This window comes from Stomoxys calcitrans, chromosome 4 (assembly GCF_963082655.1).
Source record: "Stomoxys calcitrans chromosome 4, idStoCalc2.1, whole genome shotgun sequence".
In the NCBI taxonomy this organism is placed as follows: Eukaryota; Metazoa; Arthropoda; class Insecta; order Diptera; family Muscidae; genus Stomoxys; species Stomoxys calcitrans.
This window is the reverse complement of record NC_081555.1, coordinates 18,658,175-18,681,922: the sequence shown is the minus strand read 5'-3', so window position 1 is coordinate 18,681,922 and position 23,748 is coordinate 18,658,175. Positions and strand designations below refer to the sequence as shown.

The window sequence follows — 23,748 nt, the reverse complement described above, 5'->3', positions numbered from 1 at the left end:
TATATACTAGTATAGTGTTGCCATTGTTGTTATTGTTTTGCTTTTGGTTTTGAAGCAGTTTTGTTATTCTTGCCCACGGTTGAAAGTATTTAATTTTGTGGTCTCTGACGTTTTTAAGTCAAGTTGTAAGCAAGAGTTGTGGGTTAGTTGTTGACGCCTGAGTCGATTTCGATTTCTTAGCTGTCATGCCAGCCAACGATCATTCATTCATTTATTCATTCAATTATATTCTGCTGCTTGCTGGCTATTTTTTTTTATTTGTTTTGCTTTTCTTTTCTTTCCTTTTTTTTGACAACTCATTTTGACAGGCAACTCATACAGAGAGCTTAATTCAGAGTTCGGCCGAGCCTCGAAAGCACTCTCGATCAGCGGCCAACATTCAGTTGTATTTTCACAGCGAACGCGTGCGTGCGTACGTTAGGTGGCGCTGTGTCAAAACGAGTAACAAACCAAACAACCAACAACAAAAACAAGATCACAACGAGTGTGCGACAAATGTTAGTGCGATAAGGGCTAACCCAAAGAAATTCTCTCGATTGGAATAAATTTTTTGTTTTCTTCTTCAACGCTTCTAAGTGATAATCAATTATAAAGTGAAATAAAAAACCAATATAAATAAAGTGAATCTTTATGTGTAAAATCAAAAACTGGTTCTTTTACGCAGATTTTGTTGCCACCATTTTACTTGCAGATGAAATTTAGTATTGTTGTTTTAATATGAAATTACAGAGAATTGTATAAGCAATACAAAAATTAAGGTCATTAAGCTACATGACAAAAAAAAATTCATTTTTTCTTATAAGAAAGAAAGAGGCAACATAATATGTAAAACAAAACGACAAGCCAACCTGCTCTTTAAGTTATTTAGTGAAAGTGCCAAAGTTCCCATTAAGTGTTTTTGTTGCCGTTTTAGTTTTTTTGAGTACAACTTATGCAGGCGTTTGCTGAAACAAGTGTTTTTTTTTTTTTGAAACAAGAAATTTTTTTATGATATGACAACGCCAAGCAACGAAAAACAAAAAATCAACGAAAGTACACAAGCATAAATTGCAAAACAGCAAAAAAATCCATTGAAACGGTAATTTTGAGAATAATAAAAATATTGGTAAAAATTTAAATGGCATAAAATTCTCTTCAGATAACAAAGGCATAGATTTTTTTCTGCAAGCAAAATAGGTTTTTTCTAAAAAAAACAAATCATGGAAACAAAATATACTTAAAATGTTGACTTCGAAGCTTCATTGGGTGTTTTCAGATGGGGTATTAAATCAAATCCGTATCAAGTTTCGAGAAAATATGTTCAAACTGTAACAATTACGATTGACAAATGACAACATTATTGAAAATTTCTCAAAATCTGACGAACATATATATGGAAACTACATCTAAGACTGAATCGATTTTGACCAATCTTCTGAGATATTGTGGTAGGCGTCGAGGAAAGCGTTGTGCACAATATTGGCAAGATTGGTCAATAAATGCGTTTGCAGTGGCTCTAAAAGTGAAAATCGGACGATATACATATATGGCAGCTATATCTAAATCTGAACCGATTTCCATGAAATTCACCAGTAACGTCGAGAGTCATAAAAAAATCCCTCCTGCCAAATTTCGAGAGAATCGGTTAACAAATAAGCACTTTATTGCAATATTTCTCAAAATCGGACGAACATATAGGTGGGAGCTATATCCAAATCTGAACCGATTTCTACCAAACTTTTTAGATATTGTGGTAGTCGTCGAGAAAAGCGCTGTACAAAATTTTGGCAAGATTGGTCTATAAATGCGCTTGAAGTGGCTCTAGGAGTGAAAATCGGGCGATATATATGTACGAAGGCTATATCTAAATTTTAACCGATTTCTATGAAAATCACCAGTAACGTCGAGAGTCATAAGAAATTCATTTCTGCCAAATTTCTAGAGAATCGGTTAACAAATAAGCACTTTATTGCAATATTTCTCAAAATCGGACGAACATATAGGTGGGAGCTATATCCAAATCTGAACCGATTTCTACCAAACTTCTTAGATATTGTGATAGTAATCGAGGAAAGCGTGCGACACAATGTTGGCAAGATTGGTCAATAAATGCACTTGCAGTGGCTCTAGAAGTGAAATTCGGGCGATATATATATATATATATATATATATATGGCAGCTATATCTAAATCTGAAACGATTTCTATGCAACTCACCAGTAATGTCGAGAGTCAAAAGAAAACCCTTCCTACCAAATTTTGACTAAATCGGTTGACAAATGACCACTTTATTGCAATAGTTCTCAAAATCGGATGAACATATGTATGAGACTATATCCAAATCTGAACCGATTTTTTCTTATTTCAATAGGCTTCGTCTCCAGGCCAAAAAAGATGCTTATGCCAAATTTGAAGACGATCGGATGAAAATTGCGAGCTATACTTTGTACATAAATTAACATGGATAGACCGACGGACGGACAGACAGACGGACATAGCTAAATCGAATCAATAAATGATTCTGAGTCCATCGGTTTGCTCATCAATGGGACTAGCTCTCTTCCTACTGGGTGTTACAAACCAATTCACTAAGTTGTAACACCGTGTACCACAGCAGTGGTGTAGGACATAATGATGCCTGCCTAGCTGCATGCAAGGTATTTCAAACCCCTAGATTAGTTCATAGTCACTGTCTGATATCAGACTTCCTCAGCTGTTTCACAGCGCCCACGCTATTAAATCGTACTGCTTCGACCCGAAAGGCTTCGGGTTAACCAAGTTCATCGACGGCAGTTCTCTGGCCTTCGCTGTCAAATCGTCTGCCCTTTCATTCCCCCTTACTCCGTTATGGCCCGGCACCGAAACGTTGCGGATTTTGCCATCTTCAAAGAAGGCGTTAATCTTCTTCTTACACTGCAAGACTGTTCGTGATCTTATCGTCCTGGTTGTTATTGCCGTAATGGCCATTTTACTCCCCGTAAAGATGTTCACACTCGACGTCCTCGCGTTATTACCAAACAAACAAGTTAAGAGTTTGCCCTAAAAAAGTGTTTTAGTTGGCTTATTCCTTATATTGGGTTGCCCAAAAAGTAATTGCGGATTTTTTAAAAGAAAGTAAATGCCTTTTTAATAAAACTTGGAATGAACTTTAATCAAATATTTTTTTTACACTTTTTTTCTAAAGCAAGCTAAAAGTTACAGCTGATAACTGACAGAAGAAAGAATGCAATTACAGAGTCACAAGCTGTGAAAAAATTTGTCAACGCCGACTATATGAAAAATCCGCAATTACTTTTTGGGCAACCAATAGTTATGGTACAACATGGCGTATACTTAATATCCATATGTGTATATACAGAGTATACAATGTCATATTAATTGTGCCCGGTGGCGTATACATAACACATTTGAATTAGTTTATATGATGCATACGCAATAATGGACTATTTTCTGTGAAAAAATTTAAATTTTGAATCTTTGTCTGGTTCAGAAAGAAAATTTGTAGTCATCAAGGGCTGTTTCTAGAATAGTGGTGTGACCAAAATTCGTTGCTCTATCTCGGCTCTCTTTCAAAACAAACTACAACAAAATAGAAATGTGGAAACATGACAGACGCAGATAATTAATGGTCCATTATGATATTTGAGTTGAGACGCTGATAATCCGAGCTCGACTTACAGTGGGCACTGAGATACCCAAACATTACACATTTCTTTCCTTTCTAAATTTTCAAATATTTTTTTTTTTCTTCTTCAAAACATCAAAAATTCAGTTCATTTTTTTAAATTTCTTTTTTAACTTTCCCCAAATTTATTACTCCCACCTCCTGATTTGCCGGTAGCCGTTAGGTGTCATGCTTTTGACATACACATACACTCATGTCTTTTTAGCGCTTTAGGTGCAATGATTTACTATACATGTTACGCTGGCGTTTGACCAAACATGGAGTAATGCTAATACGACCGGTAAGTGGTCTACATACGACTCACAAAAATAAAAAATAAAAAAATGGGAAATTTTATACTAAACAGCAAACAGTATCCATAAAAACGTTAGGCATTCCACTCAGAAACGTCAATAACAGTTAGCAGGCAAGCAAAAACTTAAATTACGTATATTTTTATAACATTTGATGAGACAGTTTTATTGTCACGATTTAGAGGAACGATTTGGCTAAAACGTGTTTGGCAAATTAATTATGTTAATCAAAATACGCAGAAAATTTAATCTATAAAATTCTGAATTCCAAATTTGCAAAAAAAGCTTTTGGCATTTATCAACCAAAAAAAGAGATGACAAAACATTTTTAAGTGTTACCAATTTTGCACCTTTGGTTTTTGATATTTTGAGCGATTGGCTACCAGTCTTTGGTTTATAAGAATTTCGTCATTGGCTAACCATCATTGCCGCTGTCACACCATCACTGGCCATGTATGCGCATTGCTGACGTTGTTAAGGCTGTTGGTTTTTGCGAGTTTTTGTTTTTTTTCTTCAATTTTATTAAAAGCCTTCAAGTGCAATTTATTTGGCTTAATTTGGTAAAAGTTATTTTGGTTGTCATTTGAAATTTATGATAACACACATTTTGAGCCAAAGGCATTTAAAGCAATGTTTTATGGTGTTAAAACACGATGTTGTTGACATTATTCGTATGCCACTAAACATGTCACAAACTGGTCATTTTCGTTATAAATAAATAAATAAGTATTAGGAAATATTTTATGTGAAACCTAAAGACACAAAAAAAACACCATTGGCAAAACTAGGAAATTCTTTAAGGAAATAAATAGAAAAAAGTTAAGAAAAACTTAGGGGTTCATAAACTAAATTTGCTTAAACATCGATAAATTACTAAGGTGTAGCATATTTGGCGATAGCAATTGGTAATAAACAAAATTTTTTATGCCATCATAACCGATGCGAAGGTTTTGAACCTTAAATCATTTAAAAAAATATAGTTTTCGATGGCATTGATGTTTTCGAAACAAATATCGATTTAAAAACCCTACAAAATTATCGATCAAATAACCTGAAATGTGCAGAGAAGTCGATAACTAATAAATTGAAATAAAATTTAAATTAGTATTAAATTTACACGGAATTTTCTTTTCAAATAGCATTTTTATTAAACATTATCGGTTGTTATCGGGTGTTATCAAATGTATATAGAAATCGATAACTAATAAATTTAAATAAAATCGATGTCAATATTTAATTTCTACATAATTTTCTTTGCACAGAGCATTTTTAGCAGCTGTTATCGGTTGTTATCGGATGTTATCGAATGACCTGAAATGTGTATAGAAATCGATTGCTAATAAATTCAAATAAAATCGATATCAACATTTAATTTCTACATAATTTTCTTTGCACAGAGCACTTTTATCTGCTTTTATCGGTTATTGACGGATGTTATCAAATGACTTGAAATGTGTATAGAAATCGATAACTAATAAATTTAAATAAAATCGATGTCAATATTTAGTTTCTACATAATTTTCTTTGCACAGAGCATTTTTATCTGCTGTTATCGGTTGTTATCGGATGTTATCGAATGACCTGAAATGTGTATATAAATTGATAACAAATAATTTCAAATAAAATCGATATCAACATTTAATTTCTACATAATTTTCTTTGCACAGAGCACTTTTATCTGCTATTATCGGTTATTAACGGATTTTATCAAATGACTTGAAATGTGTATAGAAGTCGATAACTGATAAACTGAAATAAAATTTTTATAAATATAAAATTTCTACATAATTTTCTTTGCGCAGAGCATTTTTGTGTAACATTATCGGTTGTTATCAGATGTTATCGAATGACCTGAAATGTTTATAGAATTCGATAACTAATAAATTCAAATAAAATCTATATCAATATTTAATTACCACATAATTTTCTTTGCACAGAGCATTTTTATCTGCTTTTATCGGTTGTAATCGGATATTATCAAATGACTTGAAATGTGCAGACATGTAAATAACCATAAATTCAAATAACATCGACATGAATATTAAATATCTACATTATTTTCTTTGCAAAGAGCATTTTTATCTGCTATTATCGGTTGTTATCGTGCAGACATGTCGCTATCTAATAAATTCAAATAAAATCGATATCAATATTCAACTTCTACATATTTTTTTTTTTGCACAAAGCATTTTCATCCGACATTAACGGTTTTTATCGAATGTTATCGAATATTATAACAATTTATCGATTATTATCCCGAGTTATCGAAAGCTAAACAACAACAACAATGCACTGAATAACTATTTATAGTTCCCCATGGAGAAAGCGAATGACTGTACTACCATTTCAGGAGGCCACCGTAGCGCAGAGGTTAGCATGTCCGCCTATGACGCTGAACGCCTGGGTTCGAATCCTGGCGAGACCATCAGAAAAAAAATTTCACCGGTGGTTTTCCCCTCCTAATGCTGGCGACATTTGTGAGGTACTATGCCATGTTAAACTTCTCTATAAAAGGGTGTCGCACTGCGGCTCGCCGTTCGGACTCGGCTATAAAATGGAGGCCCCTTAGTCCGATTCAAGTTTAAGCTCAATGATAAGGGGCCTCCTTTTTATAGCCGAGTCCGAACGGCGTGCCGCAGTGCGACACCCTTTTATAGAGAAGTTTAACATGGCATAGTACCTCACAAATGTCGCCAGCATTAGGAGGGGAAAACCACCGGTGAAATTTTTTTGGGCGATTCCTGTCTGGATTTTCTTGTTTGCTACATAAAACTGCTAAATAAAACAAATGTTGGATTTTAGATTTTTATTGTATGCGAATATCATGCACTGCATTTTTTGCGGCTAAACTTTAACAAGCACTGTATATAAGGCAAATACAAATCGAACACAAGATCCACACCCCCCCTCCCCCATACTATTCTAATAATAAATACAAAAATTTTGCTGAATGTTGATTTCGTTTGGTTAATTTTGTTTTTAATATTGCTTAAACCAATTTTCACTGAAATGTTTTCGTAAATTTAAAATTTAATTGTTTTGTTTGTCTGCCATATATTTTTTTGCTCTCTTTGCTCATTTCATTTTCGATAAACATTAAAAAATAATTATTTATTGTATTCATACACATTGCAAATGTTTATGAAAATATTCAGTGAATGTAAACATTTGGGGCTCAAGAAGTCAAATCCGGGGATCGGTTTATACTACTAAATTTCCCATGAAGACACAGGGGATACTTCTCTCATATCAATGAGTGCAGTGCGATTAAAGTTTAAGCTGAATGATAAGGGGCGTCCTTTTTTAAGCCGAGTCCGAACGGGGTGCCGCATAGCGACACTACTTGGTAGTGAAGTTTTAACATGGCAGGATACCTTAGAAATGTAGCCAGCATTAGTTAGGGGATAACCACCGCGGAAAATTTTGTTGATATTCACGTTGGGATTTGAAGCCAGGCGTTCGGCGTCATAGGCGGACATGCTAACCTCTGCGCCACGGTGGCCTCGGTTTATATGGGGACAATATCAGTTTTAAGACGGATTCGGATCATACTTGGCATGGATGCTGGAAGTCATAATACAAGTCTCACGAATCAAATCAGGGCATCTGTTTATAGACCTTTTCGGATCATACATAGCATGGATATTGGAAGTCATGACTCAAGTTGTTGTTTAAAATTCCAGTCAAATGGGATGAAAAATATCATATATGGGAGCTATATCTATTTAAACACAAAATTTTTCTCTTTGATAACAAATTTTTATATCGATATCAAAATTATTTTTTTTTTACTCCAATGTTTTTGTTGTAATTTTTTTTTATTCTAATCTAAATCGTAAATTCCTTATATTTTATCTCTTATCGTACATCAACCATTAAAATGTTGATTGATCTCTTCATACCAAGTAACGTAAATGTTTACATTCACTGAATATTTTCATAAACATTTGCAATGTGTATGAATACAATAAATAATTATTTTTTAATGTTTATCGAAAATGAAATGAGCAAAGAGAGCAAAAAAATATATGGCAGACAAACAAAACAATTAAATTTTAAATTTACGAAAACATTTCAGTGAAAATTGGTTTAAGCAATATTAAAAACAAAATTAACCAAACGAAATCAACATTCAGCAAAATTTTTGTATTTATTATTGGAATAGTATGGGGGAGGGGGGGTGTGGATCTTGTGTTCGATTTGTATTTGCCTTATATACAGTGCTTGTTAAAGTTTAGCCGCAAAAAATGCAGTGCATGATATTCGCATACAATAAAAATCTAAAATCCAACATTTGTTTTGTTTAGCAGTTTTATGTAGCAAACAAGAAAATCCAGACAGGAATCGCCCAACATCTTCATATTATAAAATGGTCCATTATATGAGATAAACAAATTAAAAAAAAACAAACCCAATATGGGTTCAAAGAGAAGATATAAATAAAAAAATATTAAAAATGTTAGATAAACTTAAAAAATTGCTGGAAAATGACTAACCTTGTTATAGTAAAAAGATATTTCACTTTTTGTGACACATTCATAACATTCACCCGAAAACTCATATGCCTCAATGTTTAAAGGGAATCCAAGAATTAGCCAAAAAATTGTCAAAATAATGACAAATATTTTGATTTTAGATCTACGCACAGTTTTAGTAACTGTGCTTAAATGGGTAGTTGGCTTTGATTTTTTTTTTATTATTTAATTACCACCTATATGCAGCCTATTCTCAAAATTGTGTTCTTTAGTCTCCAGCTGGGTTTACAATTACCACAACTTATCTGTCTACATATGGAAATAAACTTTTTCATTTGTGTGTGGGCTGGTTAGCTTTTGCTTATGCTTAAGAAGAACAAATAAAGAATTTTCCGTCACGACAAACTTCTATGAATACATTTTCAGTTGGTAAAAACCGCCCACTTTAAGCAGCTATAAAAAACTTCCATTTAAAGATTTTTTCTTTCATATCTCAGCGTCATACCAAGAATGTCGACAAAACGTGTCAACGAGTGGTAATGAAATAACTTTAAAGAAAAGTTATAAATAGCAGATAAAAACGATTTTTAAGCAAGCAATATAAGATTAGGAAGAAGAAAATAAGGAAAAACCAAAATAAAAAAACACAATGGAAGGCCAAATCGGAATGTGCCGAGGAAAGTAACCTTTCCCGAAGGAAAGCGTCGTTTTAGTACCCTTTCCCAAAGGAAAGTGTAGAATAAGTAACCTTACCCAAAACAAAGCGTAGCTTTAATAACCTTTTCCAAGGGAAAGGGTGGTTTTAGAACCCTTTCCAAAAGGAAATGGTAGAATAAGTAACCTTACCCAAAACCAAGCATAGGTTTAGTAACCTTTTCCAAAGGAAAGTGTTGCTTTAAGAATCTTTCCCAAAGGAAAGGGTGATTTTAGTTCTCTTTCCTTAGGAGAGGGTAGTTTTAGTACCTTTTCCCAAAGGAAAGGGAAGTTGTAGTACCCTTTCCCAAAGGAAACGGTAGTTTTAGTACCCTTCCCAAAAGAAAGCGTAGTTTTAGTACACTTTCCCAAAAGAAAGGGTAATTTAAGTACTCCTTCCCAGAGTAAACCTCGGTCATAGTACCCTTTCCCAAATGAAAGGGTAGTTTTAGTACCCTTTCCCAAAGGAAAGGGTAGTTTTAGTACCCTTACCAAAGGAAAGGGTAGTTTTAGGACCCTTTCCCAAAGGATAGGGTAGTTTAAGTAGCCTTACCCAAAGAAAAGGGTAGTTTTAGTACCCTTTCCCAAAGGAAAGGAAAGATTTAAAAACCTTTCCCAAAGGAAAGGGTAGTTTTAGTACCCTTTCCCAAAGGAAAGGGTGGTTTTAGTACCCTTTCCCAAAATAAAAGAGTAATTAAAGTACCCAAACGAAAGGGTAGATTTAGTACCGGGAGAGGGTAGTTTTAGTACCTTTTCCCAGAGGAAAGGGGAGTTTTAGTACCCTTTCCCAAAGGAAACGGTAGTTTTAGTACCCTTCTCAAAAGAAAGCGTAGATTTAGTACACTTTCCCAAAAGAAAGGGTAATTTAAGTACCCCTTCCCAGAGTAAACCTCGGTCATAGTACCCTTTCCCAAAGGAAAGAGTAGTTTTAGTACCCATTCCCAAAGGATAGGAGAGTTTTAGTACACTTTCCCAAATGAAAGGGTAGTTTTAGTACCCTTTCCCAAATGAAATGGGTAGTTTTAGTGCCCTTTCCCAAAGGAAAGGGTAGTTTTAGTGCCCTTTCCCAAAGGAAAGGGTAGTTTTAGTGCCCTTTCCCAAAGAAAAGGGTAGTTTTAGTACCCTTTCCCAAAGGAAAGCGTAGTTTTAGTACACTTTCCCAAAAGAAAGGGTAATTAAAGTACCCCTTCCCAGAGTAAACCTCGGTCATAGTACCCTTTCCCAAAAGAAAGGGTAGTTTTAGTAACCTTTTCCAAACGAAAGGGTAGTTTTAGTACCCTTTCCCAAAGGAAAGGAAAGATTTAATAACCTTTCCCAAAGGAAAGGGTAGTTTTAGTGCCCTTTCCCAAAGGAAAGGGTAGTTTTAATACCCTTTTCTCAAAAGAAAGGGTAGTTTTAATACCCTTTCCCAATGGAAAGATTAGTTTTAATTGCTTTCTCAAAAGAAAGGATAGATACCCTTTTCGGCGAGAACACCCCACCCTGGGGCGTTCCTCGCATCAGAGTATCTCCCAGCTACAAAGCATTTTATTAGTCCATTGGGCGTTAATAGAGTGGATCCCAGTGCATCGATTATAGACCCCATCTCCACATTATTGAAGGTCCCCTCGATATCCAAGAAGGCCGGCATAGTGTACTCCTTCTGCTGGGGGGACATCAGGTCCAAATCATCGGATAAAGCTGCCATATAGAGCGATCTGCAGATTTTGTGTTTAAAGCGCATAAAAGCTGCATCTAGATCGGACCATATTTCGATATAGCTGCCATATATACTGATCTGCCAAATTTGGGTCTTAAGGGCCATATTTACATATAGCTGCCATATAGACCGAACTGCCGATTCACATCTCCACATTATTGAAGGTCCCCTCGATATCCAAGAAGGCCGGCATAGTGTACTCCTTCTGCCGGGGGGACATCAGGTCCAAATCATCGGATAAAGCTGCCATATAGAGCGATCTACAGATTTTGTGTTTTAAGCGCATAAAAGCTGCATCTAGATCGGATCATATTTCGATATAGCTGCCATATATACTGATCTGCCAATTTTGGGTCTTAAGGGCCATATTTACATATAGCTGCCATATAGACCGAACTGCCGATTCACATCTCCACATTGTTGAAGGTCCCCTCGATATCCAAGAAGGCCGGCATAGTGTACTCCTTCTGCCGGGGGGACATCAGGTCCAAAACAGACTATATTCGGATAAAGCTGCCATATAGAGCGATCTGCAGATTTTGTGTTTTAAGCGCATAAAAGCTGCATCTAGATCGGACCATATTTCGATATAGCTGCCATATATAGTGATCTGCCAATTTTGTGTTTTAAGGGCCATATTTACATATAGCTGCCATATAGACCGAACTGCCGATTCAAGGTCTTAAGTCCATAAAATCCGCATATATTATCCGACTTTGGTGAAATGCGAAACAGTGAGTTGCAATAGGCCATCGACGTCCGAACCGAATGCTGGACCAATTCGCACCATATTTCGATATAGCTGCCATATAGACCAACCTGCGATTTCGTTGAAATTTCGAATAGGGAGTTTTATAAGGTGCCTAGACATTCTTGCCGTTTGTATTTTGGATCGGAACATCCATTTGAATATGGCCCCCTATAGGAACCAGTTTTCCAATTTTCAGTCTTTAACATATAAAAGGCTCATTTCTTTTCGATTTGGTTGAAATTTAGAACAGTGAGATATTCACGCCGAATATGTGCTAGTTTGTATGATAATGCGATGTAGGCAGATCTCCTGAATAAACTTCTTAGATTCATAAATAGTGCAATTGTCATTGGATTTCAAAGCCACTGGTTACAGTTACATTTAATCCATTATCCCCCCACCAAGCTAAAAGACACCATTTATGTTCTTCTTTAATATCCCTTGGGTTTCTACCTAAAAAAGATTCGATACAAAAAAAACTTCAAAAATGCCACCCATGGAGGCTACATAAAATTCGGCCCGTTTGATTCATTTTTTTTTTGTACTTTTCTATTTTTATATTTCTTTTTTTTTTTTTCTTATAACGTTTCTTGAATTTCAAATCATTTACTATCAACTAATAAATATTGTGCAATTTTTTCCCATCAAAAAAAAATATTTTTTTGTCTTTATATTACCTTTTTGTTTTATGGCCAGCCGGCCATCGTGTGGGGTTTTATAGTTTATTTTTATAAAAACAAAAAAAAATCAACTGAAAGTATTTGCAATCTCATTGAATTTCAGCACTTTTGGCAAATTAATGGCTAATTTATGCGGCAATAATACGCCCGATTGCGTTTGTGAGCAATTTAGAAAATTTGCAATAAAATTGAAACCAAAAAAAAAACCAACGAACAAGACAAAAAGAAACCCAATGAATGGAAACTGATATACAGCCACAAAAAGTGGGTATTGTGAATTTAAAAAAAAAATCACCAAGCTTAGATTAATTGGAAATACTACGACCATGTTAGTTTTTTTGTTTAATTGTAATAATTAAAATTCTAATGACGCAAATGCCATAATTATATAATTCGAAAGGTAGGTTTTCATGTGACATGAAAACAGGTACCATGACAAAAAAAACCTAGTTTTTGCTTTCCCCTCCATAGCAAAAGTTGGGGTTATTCATTAAACCAAACACTGAGTCATTGTTATTCATAGGAAAAAATAGATTGAAACCAAAGCGGAATGGATTAATCATAAAAATCAAGGAAAAATGTCTGCAAATATTTTTAAACCGCAAAAGAAATCCGCAATATGCTTTAATTTAAGAGCCAAGGAAATCTTACAGTTAGATTTAACCTCTTTAAGCCTTATTAATATTGAAGAGATATTTATGCCATTTAAAGCCTTTGATTTTTCTGAAGAAAAAAAAAACCTTCATTTAAAGTTTTGGCTTATACTTTTCGCAAAAAAAAAAAAAAAAAATAAAAACCCACAAAATTAACAACATTGAAAAATTTCTTTTGGAAAACAACCTTAGCCATGTGAAAATGTTAGCAATTTTCATATTGCCCAAATTTATATGAGTGTTATGCTGCCTGAGAAAATGTCTCTATGTGCTTATCCCCAAGTCAGAATCTATGAAGACTTTGATAAAATGAGTGCCAAAGAAGTCTATTACAATGAGGCCGGTAAAAAGATAACCGTTAAGCTATTGCATTTTCCCGAAGTACCACCCGAAGAGATCAACAATATGAAATTCGACGATGAAGAACAAAAACAAATGGAGATTATCAATGGCAATAAGCCGACTGTGGACACTCCGCCTCCACCTCCCATTCCTCCCATCAAGACACCCAGAAAATCCAAAAAATCTAAAAACAAAGCTTCTCTCAAAAATAAAGAGGAAAAAGAAGAAGAGGATCTAAGCAATGAAACCCCTGTTGAGGAGGAGGATGAAGACGAGGGCGAAAAAGAAGCCGATGAGGCCGAGGCACCTGAAATCGTAATCAAACACCCACCATCGCCTCTACCCTCCAAGAAGACCTTGCGCAAAAAGACCTCCAATAGCTCTTTGCATGGACGCAAAGTTAGCATGGCTTTTGCTCAGGCTCATGGCATGCCCATAGTGGCCTCTACAGCTCCCTCAAATACGGGGGCAATACCCAAAACGCCTCCACCCACACCCACCATTATGATACCGCCCAAAAGTTTATTTGAGTCTAGTGAAACCATAGCCTCTTTGCGTAAACACTCTTTGCTGAATCGTCGTTCGCCCTCCCCGCATGGTGCAAATAACTTGTGTCCTGGTTATGCCCAATATTCGCGTTCATTTCTGGAGGTGCCGCTGCCCCGAGATTATGGCTATGCCTCGAGTGATGATTTAAGTTCAGAATGGGATTCAGATGTACAAACGCCCAGCAATCAAGTGAAAAAGGTAAGTCCAGTAGCAGTACAAGCGGAAGAGGAAAGTGATGCTTGATTAAATGACAAAAAAAATCGTGGATTTTCTTCAACATCTTCCTAGGAATCAAGGAATCTAAGTTTTCAGAGTCAAAAATTGGTGTCCTGTTCGAATTTACGAGTTAAATAAAATTAAATTAAAAAAAAATTAAAAAAAATTCGCCTTAAGCGTCCTGTTACGCTGGTTAATGAAATATTCCCTCACGTTATACGTTACGTTATAAGATTCGTATTTGTTTACGTGTACCTTATGTTTGCCTGTTATGGTTGTTTAGGTTGAAAAGAGGGTGCAGATATTAATTCGCTCCATGCCACTATGGACATACACCAATAAAGGGCCTAAAGGAGAATGGGAAGAGTAAACGGTATGAGCGGCGCCAAACATTTCTTGATAGGTAAAAAATTTAGGAAGGGAAGGAGGCACATAATGAAGAACAACAGAATTAAGAATGTTTAGAGGGACAAAGGACGTTTTGAATAGAATAAGAAGTAAAGAAAGATAGTAAATGAATGACATAAAAGAAAAGATAGAAAATAAGGAGAGATAGAAAATAAGGAAAGATAGAAAATAAGGAAATAAAGAATAAATAGCAGTGTAAGTAAGTGTAAGTAAGAGTCCCCTCCTGAAGAGGGAGGCAAATGACACAAACAGAGTTAAAGTAATGAAAGAAAAGATTGGAAAGCGTAACTGAAACTCTGATGGGCAAAGACGATGGAGTCGAACGTGTAGGAAAAACTGAATTAAGAGCACCACGAACAAGGGAATAAATAGGGACTCAATGAAGATTGAGTAGCGGGTAGAGGGACAAACATAGCAGAATGAGTTACAAAATGGAGGGATGGACGAAAGGACTGGAAAGCAATATGGAAGTATGAGTGGAAGAAGGTCCCAGAAGTGTTTGATCGTTTTTGTGTGCGAAAAGCAAAGAGGAAAGGACCATGAACCTTAAGAGGGTCATAGAGTATGGCATGGAATGAAAGTCAGTGTGAACAAAGCTATAGCTGAAGACCGTAAAGTCACAAAAGGACGAAAGTTATGATAGAGGGGTATAGGAGAAATAGTTAAGGGGAATAACCAGAATTAAGGAGGGTCAGAAGCAAATGCACATGAAAGTGCAGGTGGATGCTGGTCCGAAATAAAAACGTTTTACCATTATTTGGAAGGAATGGAATATGGACCTTTAGGTGATCTTTGAAAACATATGGAAGAAAAAACGAAAGGAGCCACAAGAGAGAGGATGGAAAGGGTCGAAGGGAAGGGACGTAGGAAAACGGCAAAGAGTAGGGACGAAGAGTAGGGACGAAGAGTAGGGACGAGGAGTAGGGACGGAGAGTAGGGATGAAGAGTAGGGACGAAGAGTAGAGACGAAGAGTAGGGACGAAGAGTAGGGACAAAGAGTAGGGACGAAGAGTAGGGACGAAGAGTAGGGACGAAAAGAAGGGACGAAAAGAAGGAATTAAGGGAAGGGACGTAAGAAAATAACAAAAGGAAGGAACGTATGAAAAGGGCGTAGGAAAGGGAGTAAAAGAAGGGATTAAGGGAAGAAAAAAGGCAAAGGAAAGGGATGTAGGAAAATGGAGAAAGAAAAGGACAAAGTAATGGGACGAGAGGGGGAAGGAACGCGAGAAGAGAAGGACGAAGGAAAGCAAACAACAGAAGGGACGTAGGATAATGGCGAACAGAGGGGATTAAAGGAAGGGAAGAGACAAAGGAAAGGAACGTAGAAAAAGGACGAAAGGAAGAGATTAAAGAAAGGGAAAAGACAAAGGGAAGGGACGTAGTAAGAGGAAGAAGGGAAAAGACGAAAGGAAGGAACTAAGGGAATGGTAAAATGGTGAAATGGTGGAAGATAAGGGATTAAGGGCAGGGAAAAGACAATGGAAACGTAGGAAATGGGCGAAGGGAATGAACGAACAGAAAGGATTAATGGAATGAGAGAAGGGAAGTAGAAAAAGGACGAAAGGAAGGAGGAAAGGGGAGAAGAGAAGGGACAAAGGGACGAGAGGAAGATAAGGGATTAAGGAAAAAGACAAAGGGACGTAGGAAAAGGACAAAGGGAAGAGACGAGGGGAAGGGACGAATGTAAGGGGCGAAGAGAAGGGACGATGGGAAGGGATGAAGGAATGGAACGAAGGGAAGGGACGATGGGAAAGGACGATGGGAAGGGACGAAGCGAAGGGACGAAGCGAAGGGACGAAGCGAAGGGACGAAGCGAAGGGACGAAGCGAAGGGACGAAGCGAAGGGACGAAGCGAAGGGACGAAGCGAAGGGACGAAGCGAAGGGACGAAGCGAAAGGACGAAGCGAAGGGACGAAGCGAAGGGACGAAGCGAAGGGACGAAGCGAAGGGACGAAGCGAAGGGACGAAGCGAAGGGACGAAGCGAAGGGACGAAGCGAAGGGACGAAGCGAAGGGACGAAGCGAAGGGACGAAGCGAAGGGACGAAGCGAAGGGACGAAGCGAAGGGACGAAGCGAAGGGACGAAGCGAAGTGACGATAGGAAAGGACGAATGGAAGGGACAAAAAGAAGAGACGAATGGAAAAGACGAATAAAAAAATTGGACGATATCGTTAACAAAGGTATGGAAGAAGTGGTGGACGTAGAGGTGAAAGAAAAATTGGAAAGATAAGCGGAAGAAGTGTTCGAAGGAGTGTTAAAAAGAGAGGAAGATGTTGGAGAAAAGCTAGAAGGAGAGTGGTGGCGTTGAGAAGGAAGGACTGTGGAAGTAGAGATTGAAAATCGTAAACTAAGCGAAGGGACGTAGGAAAAGGACAAAGGGTGGGGTCGAGGGAAAGGGACGAATGTAAGGGGGCAAAGAGAAGAACGAAGGGAAGGGACGTAGGAAAAGGACAAAGGGAAGAGACGAGTGGAAGGGACGAATGTAAGGGGCGAAGAGAAGAACAAAGGGAAGGGACGTAGGAAAAGGACAAAGGGAAGAGACGAGAGGAAGGGACGAATGTAAGGGCCGAAGGGAAGGGACGTAGGAAAAGGGCAAAGGGAAGAGACGAGGGGAAGGGACGAATGTATGGGCCGAAGGGAAGGACGAAGGAAAGGACGAAGGGAAGGACGAAGGGAAGGACGAAGGGAAGGACGAAGGGAAGGACGAAGGGAAGGACGAAGGGAAGGGACGATGGGAAGGGACAAAAGGTATGGAAAAAGTGGTGGAAATAGAGGTGGAAGAAGAATTGGAAAGATTTGTGGAAAAAGAGTTAGAAGGAGTGGTAAAAGGAGAGGGAGATGAAGAAAAGCTAGAAGAACAGTGGTGGAGTTGAGAGAGGTTGAAGAAAAGGTAGAAGGAAAGTTGAAAGGACTGTGGAAGTTTAGATGGAAAAGGTGGGGATGTGGAGAAGCAGATGAAACGATAGGCGGAAGAAGGGATGGAAGGCGTGGTAAAAAGAGAGGGAGGGTTAAAGAAAAGTTCGAAAGAGCGGGGGATGAAAAGGTGGAAAGAGAGGTGAAAGAAGAGTTTGAAGGATATGTGGAAGAAGAGATGGAAGCGGTGGCAAGGTGGAAGGAGAGGTAGATGGAGCGGTGAAAGTTTGGGTGGAGTATTTTTATTATTCTTTCCCTTGGGGAAGGTACTTTTATTACCCTTTCCTTTGGGGATGGGTACTTTTATTACCCTTCCCATTGGGGATCGGTACTTTTATTACCCTTCCCTTTGGGGAAGAGTAGTTTTGTTACCCTTTCCTTTGGGGAAGAGTAGTTTTATTAACCCAAGGGAAAGGAAAATTTTATTACCCTTTTATTTAAGGAAAGGTAATTTTATTACCCTTTCCTTTAAGGAAGGGTAGGTTTATTACCCTTTCCTTTAATGAAGGGTAGTTTTATCACTCTTTCCTTTCCTTTCCTTTCCTTTGGAGGAAATGAACAAAGGAGATACAAACAAGTAAAGAATATGGATAAATTGAGATGTTGAAGGACGGCTGCAGAGAAGTAAAAATAAAGATGATCGCAATATTGGTAGTAGAATAAGAAAGAAAGCGCGGGATAGGAAATAAATTTTCCCCATGAACATTCCATCAAGGAACAAACTTCTCACATATCAGTGAGTGCAGTCCGATTCAAGTTTAAGCTCAATGATAAGGGGCCTCCTTTTTATAGCCGAGTCCAAACGGCGAGCCGTGCAGTGCGACACCTCTTTGGAGAGAAGTTTTACATGGCACATGGTACCTCACAAATGTCGCCAGCATTAGGAGGGGAAAACCACCGCTGAAAAAAATTTTTTTTTCTGTTGGTCTCGCCCAGGCGTTCAGCGTCATAGGCGAACATGCTAACCTCTGCGGTACGATGGCCTTCGATAGTATTCGCCTGATTTAGCTCCGTGTGACTTCTGGCTGTTTAGCAAACTCAAGCGACCGCTCAACCTTTTTGAGTAATTGAAGGCATTAAATGTGAATCGCTACGCACATTAACAACTGTTAGGAGAATTGAAAAACATATTTTTTAACATAGAATTGACATAAGCGGCCAGGGGGATTACTTTGAGGGAGGCGAAATAGATGGGCCAGAAAAAATAAAGAATTTAAAAATTATTACTATTTTCTGCCCACAGTAGTATAGAGTGACAAAAGGAAGTGAAGGAATATAAACGAAGGAAAAGTTGGAATGAGGTTTAGCTAACGATTCAAAATAATTCGGTTTAGCCGAACGCAAACATTATATACCCCCAAACATGGATTGTGGCAAGTTTGCCGTACGATTTCATTATATATCAGCACATTCAGATTATCCTAGATATGGACTTTAGAGGTACGAGCATTACACATGCATTTTTTTATTCACAAAGCGCTCTATAGGCGCTCAAGATTTTAGATTGCAAGATTGGTTTATATATAATTGACCGATATGAACCTTACTCGACTTGGATTTTTAAAAATAGCTGTAAAACTTGCAAATTTGCCCATGAACATTCCATTAAGGACAAACATTTTATTGGTTGCCCAAAAAGTAATTGCGGATTTTTCATATAGTCGGCGTTGACAAATTTTTTCAACGGCTTGTGACTCTGTAATTGCATTCTTTCTTCTGTCAGTTATCAGCTGTTACTTTTAGCTTGCTTTAGAAAAAAGTGTAAAAAAAGTATATTTGATTAAAGTTCATTCTAAGTTTTATTAAAAATGCATTTACTTTCTTTTAAAAAATCCGCAATTACTTTTTGGGCAACCCAATACATATCAATGGGGGCTGTCCCATTCAAGTTTAAGTTCGTAGCAAAACTAAATATGCCAAATTTCTGCTAAATCACCACTTAAAATTCTGTCGACGTGCTTAAAAAGTCAAATTGGATGATCGATTAAATGAGTGGCAAGTGGCGTATACGTTATAATATCATAGACTACAAAATAATGTTAATCATACGCAATATGGTACTTATAACCACATTTGACATTCTAAACAAATAGTAATTGGTTTTTCGGATTTATTTTACAAAAGCTAAGTTTGAAATTTGATAAGCGAAACAAGATAACAAAGATTGTAATCTATGCTGCCTCTGGAAGTCTCAAGTCCCAAATCAATTCGTTGAATTCCTATAGCATTTCAGCAACAAAATGAATAATCATATTTTTTAAAATTTTTGGTTTTTTTATCAATCAATGACTTGTTACTTAAAACTGATTTTATCATTCATTAACAAACTTAAACATGTTATGCGTAGGCTTTATTTTACTATATTCCAATTGGTGTTTTGAGTTCTGTTACAAACATATTCTCATTGGTGGCGGGCAATGTTGCACTTGCTGTTTGCATTTGCCACAAAATCCAGTTTCGCCCACCAAATCATTGATTTTATCTCTCTTGTTTATTAATTAATTAAGACATTGTAAATAGTTATGTTAATTTAATACCTACGATAAGTAAATACTCGTACTATAGCTATGGCGTTCATATTGTAATTTTTCATACGTAGACATGTCAGACATGTTTAGAGTTCTCAACAAGGCCTAAGCGACAGCATACCATGAAACGTGACTTAGTTTTGAATGAAGTCAATAATGTTAGTATGTCGGTTAATGGGGTGTTTGTGGACAATAACATGGCAAATTCCTACACGAAATAATGGCATAAAGCTAAGCATATAGATTGGTAAAACAGATTTGTGATTTGATGGTGATGATGACGATGATGATGAGAGATTGGGAAAGTACGTAAATTGTTATATTTAAACATTTGAAATTTGATGTATGCAGGCGAGACATGAATTCATAATGAAAATAGAAAACAATAGAAAAATCAAAAGTAAAGTTTGCAAATTAAGACATTAAATATAAAATGTTGTAGCTAAAAACCGCAAATCTTATTGGGTTGCCCAAAAAGTAATTGCGGATTTTTCATATAGTCGGCGTTGACAAATTTTTTCACAGCTTGTGACTCTGTAATTGCATTCTTTCTTCTGTCAGTTATCAGCTGTTACTTTTAGCTTGCTTTAGAAAAAAAGTGTAAAAAAGTATATTTGATTAAAGTTCATTCTAAGTTTTATTAAAAATGCATTTACTTTCTTTTAAAAAAATCCGCAATTTCTTTTTGGGCAACCCAATATATAAGACAATTAAATACGCATTAAGTTCGACTGAGCCGAATCTTCAATGGATCACATGCGACAAATTCTTTGAATAACTTTTTCAAATAAAGAAAAGCTATATCAAATTATAAACCAATATGGACCATACTTGTCATGGCTGTTAGAAATCATACCAAAAATACCAACCTCCAGAGGCTCAGAAAGTCAAATTATAAGATCGGCTGCCATATAGGCAGCTACATCAGGTTAAGATCCGATTTAGACCATACTTGGCTCAGTTGATGAAAAAAGCTACTCGCAAAATTTCAGCCAAATTGGTTCGAATTTCGCCCTCTAAAAGCTGAAGAAGTCAAATTGGGAGGTCGATATCAGGTTATGGACTTATTTCGACCATACTTGCCACAGTTATTGGCAACAACACGTTCAAAATTTCAATCCAATCGGATACGAAATGTGGCCTCTAGAAGATCAAGAAGTCTAGTCGGCAGATCGGTTTAGATGGCAGGTTCATAACCTGTCTATAGCTTTCATACAAACCGATCTCAGATTTTGTCTCTAGAGGGCGCAATTCTTATCAGATTGGGCTGAAATTTTACACTAGATGTTTTATTTTGATATCCAACAAGTATTCTGAGCATGATCCAAATCAGTTTATAACCTGATATTTTGGGTTGCCCAAAAAGTAATTGCGGATTTTTTAAAACTTAGAATGAACTTTAATCAAATATACGTTTTTTTACACTTTATTTCTAAAGCAAGCTGTGAAAAAATTTGTCAACGCCGACTATATGAAAAATCCGCAATTACTTTTTGGGCAACCCAATAGATCAAACCGATCTCGGATCTTGACTTCTTAAGATGAAAATTTGCACATTAAGTTTTGCTCTGGATTCCAACAACCGTCTCAAGAATGGTACAAATTCGTTCATAAACTGATATACATAGTAGCTGCCATAAAAATCAATCTCAGATCTTCAATTCTGGAGCCTTAAAAAGGCCCAATTCCCACCCGACTTGACCGAAATGTTGAACGTTAAGTTTTGTTATGTCTCCCAAAAGCCTTTCCATGTATGATCTAAATAGGTTTTCAATCTGATATAGCTCTAGGGGGTGCAATTGGTTGGTAGACATTTTAAACGTGGTTTTTTTGTGACTTCTGATAATCATGACAAGTATGGTTCTGATGCATCTGTAGATGTACCTCGTATACTATATTTGGAAAAATCATTGAAAAAACATTTTAAATGTGATCCATGGTGGACACGCTGTTAGTTGTTCGATATATGAAAACGGAGTGGACACTCTTTTTACGATTTTTTTTATTTTATTTTTTTATACCCTTCACCACCACTGTGGTACAGGATATTATTGGGTTGCCCAAAAATTAATTGCGGATTTTTTAAAAGAAAGTAAATGCATTTTTAATAAAACTTAGAATGAACTTTAATCAAATATACTTTTTTACACTTTTTTTCTAAACCAAGCTAAAAGTAACAGCTGATAACTGACAGAAGAAAGAATGCAATTACAGAGTCACAATATATACTAGCTGTACCCAGTCCGCTCTGCTGCACCCTCATTAGCGCCACGCGAAAAATAAGTTTATTACTACCATATGTATCTCCCCAGTACAATTTGTTTATGTACTGCCAAATATATTGAACTCCATATAGCCATGATTGAGAAATACTCACATGTTGGGAGATGTTTTGAAGGGTAAGCAACCTCCAAACTCCGTAATCTACTCCCGAATATCTTTTATTAGAATCCCATATTGTCAAGATGGTCTAATATGGCCACTTGGGACGGTTTTGGATTTGGGGCGGCCCCTTTGGTAATTATACCCAATTTTTAATATTCGATATCAATATTCGTACTCTACTCTTCAATGCCTTTCATTGGAGACCCATATTGTCGCGATCGGTTCACTTTGAGGTTTGGAGCAGTTTTTGGCCTGGGGCGGCCTCCAAAGTACTTGGACCCAATTTTTAATACCATATTCGCATATAACTCTCAAATACATTTCATTTGAGTTCCATATTGTCCCAATCGGTAAATATGTCCTGCTCAGACACCAACAAATTTTAATGTTAGATTTGTACTCTACTTTTAAATCCCTTTCATTTGATACCCATATTGCCCAAAGCGCTAAAAGTGTCCTGTTGGGTGGTGTTTTTGAGGGTGGCAGACCCCCCGACACTTAGTATGAAATTTGTATGGCAAGTTCGTACTCTACTCTTAAAAACCTTTCATTTGATACCCATATTGTCCCAATCGGAAAACATGTCCGTTCGGATGGGCTTTGGGATGGGGCGTCCCCCCCAAAATTGTATAGCAATTTAGTGTTTTTGGGATACCGTAGGTTGGCATACAAAATTTCGCTTAAATCGGTGCACCCATCTTAGGATCTGTTGTTTTTGAAATTGGGAGTAAGGAGAAGGATTTCGCCCCTACCTTCGGATATCAAAATGTAGTACCCTATTTTCACCGGGGGCTCAAATTCCACCCTATGTGTAAATTTTTTTTAATGTATTTTATTTTATGTTATTTTATTTTTTATTTTTTTTTTTTTATTTTTTAATCCGGCTGCTATGCTTGAGGTCTTGCTTTAAATTGTAAAGAATTCTAAAAATTTTATACAAAACCAGCTCCAGCTGATAAGGGAATAATGCCTTTGTTCGCTTGAAAAGGGTGCGCTAACCCTGCTTGTCTGTGATTGAGTAGGTGTGCTTGATTGATTGTTGCCGTCAAATGACGTAGTTTTATAAAGATAAGATTAGCATTAACATTCGATTATTTTTGTAGGTTTTTATATTTTTAAAACATGCGATTATTTTAAAGTTGTGTTATTTGCACATATCAATATTTCACACGCCATTTTAATACAACATCTGGCAATAAAGGCAATTAGAAAAAAATTCTAAACCACATTTCAAACTATCAGCTTTAGTTGTTCGAACCCTAGGGGATTTTGAAAGGCGGGACGGATGGTTATAAACATACTGAATATCCAGCCCGCCATTTACCCTTTACCAAGTGTAAATATCGATATTTTGAGTTATTCTAAAATGGTTATAATCAAAATTTCACACATTGTGGCTCATTGTGGCGTATACTTTATTTTAATGTTCATAATGACGTATACGTTATATTAATATCCGTAGCCAATATCAATACGTTCCAAAGGATACTTCGAAAGTAA

At 36.6% G+C, this 23,748-nt stretch overlaps 1 protein-coding gene across 5 annotated transcripts in view; it reads left to right on the top strand.

Annotated features, from left to right (window-relative positions):
* LOC106087095 (inositol-trisphosphate 3-kinase A) overlaps nt 1–23,748 on the top strand; it is an 89,249-nt gene that overhangs the window by 28,848 nt on the left and 36,653 nt on the right. Inside the window, exons 1-2 of one of the 5 annotated variants that reach the window (XM_059368120.1) lie at nt 240–1,078; nt 13,100–13,996. The exons of 1 other annotated variant lie outside the window; for it this stretch is intronic. In XM_059368120.1, the coding sequence (XP_059224103.1) occupies nt 13,142–13,996 (855 nt within the window). In that variant the 5' untranslated portion in view covers nt 240–1,078; nt 13,100–13,141. Of the gene's footprint in view, nt 1–239; nt 1,079–13,004; nt 13,997–23,748 lie in introns of those variants that run through there. 3 more of the 5 variants (XM_059368121.1, XM_059368123.1, XM_059368122.1) reach the window with 3 other exon arrangements.